Source organism: Eulemur rufifrons, chromosome 8 (assembly GCF_041146395.1).
Source record: "Eulemur rufifrons isolate Redbay chromosome 8, OSU_ERuf_1, whole genome shotgun sequence".
NCBI classification, from domain to species: domain Eukaryota; kingdom Metazoa; phylum Chordata; class Mammalia; order Primates; family Lemuridae; genus Eulemur; species Eulemur rufifrons.
Window position 1 is genome coordinate 99,459,742 of NC_090990.1, and position 7,139 is coordinate 99,466,880.

Genomic DNA, 7,139 nt, shown 5'->3' on the forward strand with positions numbered 1-7,139 from the left:
CCTCGATTGAGTAAGGTGTATCTTCTGTAGTATTATTAATATATCATATGGAAAAATTGAAGACTGAGAGTCAGTGACTCCAAAGCCACTTGACCAAGAAGTCATAGTTTTTAGAACTGCAAGGGCTTTAGCAATCATGAGGTTTGGATCCAGGAAAAAAAGTGAAATTCGCCATCCATTTTGGCTTTTTTTTTTTTTTTTATACCTATTGAGTCCAAAAATCCTAGTGAGGAGCAAACAGAACCTCTCAGAGGTGAGACTGCAGAGCCCTTGACCAGCCTCCTCAGGAAAACACTGGCTAACTACGTTGTGTTCCCTGTCCATACAGGGTTGGACAACTGGGAAAAGGCTCAGTCCCCTGAAACCCCTAGAGTGTGTGTGTTGGGGCAGGTTCCGCAGAGGTGAGGGCTATGGCCAGCAGCGGGGAGGTCACATGACTGTGCAGAAGCCAGATTCTGTGGGTTTCCTCGGGGAGCTCCTGCTGAGGGTTTCCCTGTGCCATTTGGGTGACCTGAAGGAGGCAAGGAGGGGGGCTTGCCAGTGAAGGTGACTGGGGAAAGAGCAGGAGGCAGCCTGCCCTGGCTCTGGCTCCCCCATGCCCTCTCTGGCCCTTACCTCTGCTGGTGGGCTCCAGAGCAGGAGGCAGTAGGCTTAAGTTTCATGTCCCCCCATTTTGCAGGACTGTCCTTTTCTCTGAGGCCTACCGTCAGGCCATGCAGGAGGCAGGGGATACCCCCGGCCTCCAAAGCTGGGTGAGGGTTGTTCAGATTGCTAAAGAGCAAAGACAAAGAGACTCAGGGCCCTATGTCCCAAGCACCAGATCACAGCTTCCTCTAACAGTGGTCATGTTCCATTAAAATCATCCCCAGCCACACCTTCTACTTTCTTTGCCATTCTCCAAGCCTCCCTCCCTCCCTCCCTCCCCCAGGGACCCACCTATTGGCTTGGGAGCCATTGGGTACCAGTATGCCAGGGTACTCCACTCTGGGAGGGCCTGGACCTCCAAATGGAAGGTGGGCCGTGGGTCCTGGACCTGGACAGAGAGACAGACACATTCACCACAGGCCTTTCTGTACCAAGAACCATCACAGTGGAAAAGAGAAAGCTCTGGGAGAAGAATATGGGGGGTAGGTGGCTGGGATGCACTGGTCACTGTACACAGAGGGTGTGTAAAGAACTGTTTCCTTTACAAGACAGGTGATTGGGAAACATGGGCCAACTAGAGGCTAGATGGTGGGAATGATTCACTGTGCCTGGAAGGAAACACACTGAAGAAAAGACATCAGTAAATTCAAGTCAGCTCAACAAGTAGCAGGGAACTCTCCTCCCACAGTTGCAAGCCTTTGGGGGAAAGAGACTAATGAACAGCGAGCTGGGGCCAGGAAACGAGCTGCATGGCAGAAGGCAAGCGGTGGGTGAGCGAGTGAAGCCCCAGAAGCCCCTCCTGCACCCACAGCCGCTTCCCATCGCTCGCATCACCTTAGCAGCCCCCGGCCCTCCGTCAGATCAGCAGCGGCATCAGATCCTCATAGGAGCCGGAACCCCACTGCAAACTGCATGCGAGGGATCCAGGTTGCGGTCTGATGAAAATCCAATGCCTGATGATCTGAGGCAGGGCACAGACGGCGACGCCCCCCCATTTCCCCAGTCCGCGGAAAAACTGTCTTCCACGAAACCGGTACCTGGTGTCAAAAAGGTTGGGGACCGCTGAGCTGGAGGAAGACAAGCACCCAGCGTGGTACTAGGCATGTGGCAGGCTTTCAACAAACCTTGGCACTCTAAGATGCAAAGTTAAGAAAGCCATGAGAGCAGGAAGACGTGATTCTAGAAAGGGTTAGAGGGTCGGGGGAGAATGGGCCAGGGCCCCCAGAAACAAACAGAAATGGGGGCGGGATGTTCTGGGGGTTGGGAAGCATAGGGGGGAATAGGGGCATGGGTGGTGAGGGAAGCAAGAGAGGTAGGTGGGGGAGAGTGCCACACGTGCGGGGAGGAGAGGCACTGGCCAGGGACAGCCTGCATCAACTCACGGGGCGTTCTCCCAGGCCCAGAAGTCTCGAGAACATTCGCCGACCCCTCCTCTGTTTTCTCCTGGTGGCCCGCCTCAAGCTCTTCGACTTCCCGCCCACCGGAAGATCTGTGGGGGTAGGGAACGGGCGCGGCGGGCAGAGCAGCACCCAGCCCCTTCCTCGCCGGGTACCAGCGAAGTCCCACCCCACGAAGTCTCCTCCCAACGCCCTCCAAAGGCCACGCCCATCCCGAAGCTCCGCCCCGTCCCCTCCTCACCCACGCTGTGCTTCTGCGGCGCTGCCTCGAACCCTGGCCGGGGTCCCCGCCGCGCGGCAGGCCCTGCCTGGAGCCTGGGGCCTTCCTAGAGCCGAGGTCTGGGAATGAAGGAGGATAAAAAGAATGGATTTGAGAAAAACGGCCGTCCCAGCTGTGTAAGTGTGCAGGAGTGTATGTTCCCTCCATCTACCTGCAGGAAGACACGATGGCCCCAGAGAGACCTGAGGTGTGCCGCTTGTCTCCGAGAATAAAATGTCAGGGTGAGGCCCTTTGTTCTGTTAAGGTCCCCACTTAGTAACTCTCAAGTTAGAGCTCAGGCTTAGGGACTATCAGACTGGGCCAGAACCTGACAACCATCCCATCCTGTCTGGAGCCTCAGGGGGCCAAGTCACTGAGAGCTGATAGCTGACCTTGGACGGGACCTGGGTCTTCTGACCCCCACTCCAATCCTCTGCTTGTACCAAGCTAATTTAATTTTGCTTGCAGATTGTAAATATGGTGTCCTAGTCTTTAAGAGGGCATAAAACGTATTAAATACACATAGTAAGTGTAAAATTTCAGTTCCTGGGGTGGAAAGAGGTTTTCTGAGGGTGTCTCAAAATGTGAGGAGGGAGGCCGTTGGAGAGACAACGAACTATGAAGACAGACAGGGTGAGGCAGAAACGGAGAAGGAAGAACACGGTGGAGATCCACAGAGAAATGCCCCCCGGAGACCTGGAGGTGGGAGAGAGACTTCCTTGGAGCACTATCCCCACCCTGTGGCCACTTATGGAACTGCAGCCAAGGACTTAAAACTTTCTACCTCCTCGCTCATAGCGTATTTTTCTGTATTTTGGGGTTTTTTTTAGACAGGGTCTTGCTCTGTCACCTAGGCTGGAGTGCAGCAGGCTGATCATAGGTCACTGTAACCTCAAACTCCTGGGGTCAGGGGATCCTCCAGCTTCAGCCTTCTGAGTAGCTAATACTACAGGTACACACTACCATGCCTAATTTTTTTTATTACTATTTTTGGTAGAGACAGGGTCTCACTATGTTGCCCAGACTGGTTTCAAACTCCTGGACTTAGCGATCTTCCTACCTTGGCCTTCCAAATTGCTGTGATTACAGGTGTGAGCCACTGCACCCGGCCAGGGCTCAGGATTCTTTATTGCACCCCTTGGCCTTCACCAAATGGGCCTGTTACCACCTAGCCAAAGCCTTGAAACAGCCCTTTGTGTTGGAAATGTGCCACAATCCCCCACCCACCTGTCCACCCCCTGGAAAGTGATATCTATCCCATAGGCAGGCTCAGAGCAGATGAACACAGATGAGCAGTCAAGCACAGCATCTCTGAGAACATCGGCTCTGCTTACCACCAACCCCTTCCCTGGGTAACCTTTCTCCACCCCTCCCTCCTTGTCTCAGGCGTCATCTAACCAGGGTGTGAGCCTGGACGAGCCCCACCTGGCCCAAGTGGGTCCTCATGGCATCTGCCAGCTTGGCCACCAGCCGTTCTCGCACAGAATCTGGCTCCTTCTGGGAAGAGGGTGGATAATGGAGAGGGAGAGGGTGATAGGGTAATGGGGGAGGCCTGGACTTCGTAGTCCTTTGGGGGTTGGGGAAGAAGGAAACAGAAAAGGGAGGAAGGAAGGGGGATTTTTCTCCCCTCTTTTCTATCCCATCCCCATGCTTTTCCCAGGGTCCTGCCACCATCTGCTCAGAATTGTGGATGGAGACCGACTCCTCCTCACAATAGTATCCCCAGGCCTAGCACACAGTATGTCCAATGCATGTTTGATGAGTGAATGAGTGGCGGGGAGAAGACAAGGACTGAGGCAGCAGTGTCTACCAAAGAAGCCTTCCTTGTGGAGGGATAGCAGGGAAGAGGTGGATTCCGGGATGGGGGGGGCGGGTCTCACCTGACACTGGGCCAATGCTTCCTTATAGTACTTCAAGGCCTGGTCATACTGCCCCAGTCTGGCTGCAGCAGCCCCCAGCCCCTCACAGGCCTGCCATTGCCCCTTCATGTCCCCTGAGGAAGAGAGCCTGAAAGGTCCTCTCACAGCTCCCTACCCCACTGACCCACCCCTGCAGAGGTACTCCCCACCCTCAGTTCCCCCCACCTGCCTGCCCACCAGCCCCAAAGACCCTCGGCCTTCAGGCACCTCCCCCAAGTCACATGCTAACCCCCTCACCCTTACCAGTGTCCCGGGCAGCTTGCAGGGCATGCAGGTAGTTGTCTCTGGCGGCCTTGTGGTCCTCCAGCTGGCTCAATGCAAATGCCAGGCTGCCAAAGCTCCGGCCCTGCTCCCACCGCTGCCCCATGGAGCCTGATGACAGAGCCCACCCCATCCTAAGAAGGGACTCTGCTGGTGCATCACAACCCTGCCCCCCAGCAACCAAGGTAGGGTTCCTAGGAGTCCTGGTGCTCAGCCTTGACACACCTCCAGATGGACCACAGAAGCCTGAACTCTCAATACCCAGCCTGTCCTCATCCTGAGTATTGGCCTAAATGTGTCCACCTGACTGGTTTGCGTTAGGCAACAACCCTGTGAGGTAGGCAAAGCAGGTGTCAATAGCCCCATTTACATATATGCATGGAAATTGAAGCTCAGAGAGCGAAAGTGATTCCCTGAGTGTCACACAAACAGAGGAGGGACTGGGCTTCAGGCCTCCTCTCCTGGCCGGTACCCTCCCCCTTAGCCTCTAAGCCCACAACCCTCCAGCCTGTCTGGCTATCCCATCTACTGTACTCCCAGTCCTCACTCCCCTGGTTCTGGGCTCCCAGGCCCCATAACTAGTCCTAGAGGTCCATCTACCCTTAAGCTTTGGGGCTTCTGCTGGAACCATCCTTAATCCCTTGGTCCCAGTCCCATTCCCCAGCCCCTGACACCCACCATGTAGGTCAGCAGCCTTCTGGTGAAACTCCCGAGCCTCCTGATAGTTGCCGAGGGCATTGTGGGCCATCCCGAGGTTTCTTAGCACGGTGGCCTGCTCTCCTAGCCCCCGGCACAGGGGCAGGGCCTGCAGGAAGGCCTCCATGGCCAATGGGAACAGCTGGAGCTGGGAGTAGCCCAGGCCTAGGTCATTATAGAGGTGCCCTGGAGGGCATAGCCAGGGTCACTGGTAGCCAGATCAGATGCAACTAAGGCTGTACTGGTGCAGCCTTGTCCCACACCTCCAGGCTCCCTCCAGCCCTTAGAGTATCACTAGACTCTGTGTCTTCCCAGATCCCACACCTTCCCTGCATAAAGCCCTTACCCAGCAGTCCCTGCTCAGTGCTCCTCTCAGCAAGCCTCCGGCTCTCCTCCAGCACCTGCACAACTTCACCTACCCCATGCCGCCCGCTCTTCAGCATACACCCTGCCGCAGCCCCCAGTGCCAGGGCTGCAGACCGGGGCTGCCTTGCTTGGGCATAGGCCCGGCTTGCTTCCTGTAGGCAGTGGGCTGCTAGCTCAGGCTGTCCCAGAGCCTGGTAGCAGGCTCCCATTTTTGCCTGGGCTTCCCCCTGGCCACCCTGTGGCTGGTAGTGGCTCAGGGCCCTGTGGTACCAGGCCAAAGCTTGAGGCAGGTCACCGAGGGCATGGTAGGCTAAAGCCACATTGAAACACTGGTCACCATGACGCCTGCCCTGTGCCTTCTCTTCAGGCTGGGCTCGCAGGAGCAGCTCAAGGCCTCTGGCTGGGTCCCCAGTCTCCACATAGGCAGCTCCCAGGTTGAAGGCACATGCCCGGAGCACAGGGGTGTCCCTGGTCTGTGGGGTCTTGGAGGCCAAAAGGAATGCCCTCTGGAAGCTGGTCAAGGCCTCATGGTTCCGGCCGGCCTGTAGGGCCACATGGCCAGCCCTGGTGAGGGCCTGGATGCTGGCCTCTGGCTGCAGCCTCTTTCTTTTCTTCTTTTTCTTCTTGGAGCTTGAGGGCTCAGGCTCAGGCTCTTGGGGGAGGATATCCTCAGGGTTGGGGGAAGACATAGGGCTGACAGCGAGGAACAGAGAGATCAGAAGTCAGCCTTGGCTTCCCCTAGAGCAGGATCCCTTTAGGGCAGTTCAGCTCTACGTTTGCCCTGGTGTGACCCTCAGGGTTTCCAGGATTTCTCTCTGACATCTCACTGTGCTTCATCTACCCCACTGGGCACCGTATCAACTCTCACTCTGACATCTTAATTCTTAGTCCTCCTTCAAGACTCAAATCCAGTGACAACTTCCTTCAGAAAGTCCCTTCTTCTCAACCAGCAACCAGCTGGGTACTCTGTGGTCCCACAGCACCCTACGCCTGTCTTTTATGATATTTATCACGCTGGGTCAGAGCTGCTGACTTTCTTGTCTTTCTCCCCCAGTACATTTGGAACAACCTGAAGGGCCTGGCACATACTAGATTCTCAATAAATGTTCATTGAATGAGATGGAAAAGTTCTGGAGATGGATGGTGGGAATAGTTGCACAAAAATGTGAGTGTCCTTAATGCCACTGAACCATGCATTTAAAATGGTTAACATGGTAGATTTTCTGTTACATATATTTTACCACAGCAAAAAAATGTTTATGGAATGAACAAATAAGTGGATGAAGAAACAGCACGTACAGGGCCTCTCTCCCATCCTCCCCCTGTGCGGCCACGTGCACCCACCCACTCATAATCCAGGCACTCCTGCGGTCTAGTCTCCAGATGTAGTGTAGGTCAGTTCAACAAATACTCAGTGAGTGCCAGCTATGTGCCGGGAGCCATAGTAGGCTCTGGGGGCCCAAAGCTGAACAGGCTATTGAATTGGCAAGGAGCCAACCTCCCGGAGAGCAGCATTCTGTGTCTCCATTTACTGCCTCTTCCCTGTTGCAGGGCCAACCCCCCCCCCCCCCCCCCCCCCCCCCCCCGGCTCCACGG

The 7,139-nt window shown here is 55.5% G+C and overlaps 1 protein-coding gene across 1 annotated transcript; it reads right to left on the bottom strand.

Annotated features, from left to right (window-relative positions):
* Positions 1-429: 429 nt before the first annotated feature.
* On the bottom strand, positions 430-6,232 carry TTC24 (tetratricopeptide repeat domain 24). Its single transcript, XM_069478571.1, is given in 11 exon segments — positions 430-511; positions 937-1,033; positions 1,154-1,181; positions 1,183-1,268; positions 2,028-2,134; positions 2,284-2,381; positions 3,700-3,798; positions 4,182-4,294; positions 4,464-4,592; positions 5,160-5,363; positions 5,524-6,232. Coding segments are annotated over 11 exon segments (1,752 nt in total).
* Between the last annotated feature and the right edge of the window lie 907 nt (positions 6,233-7,139).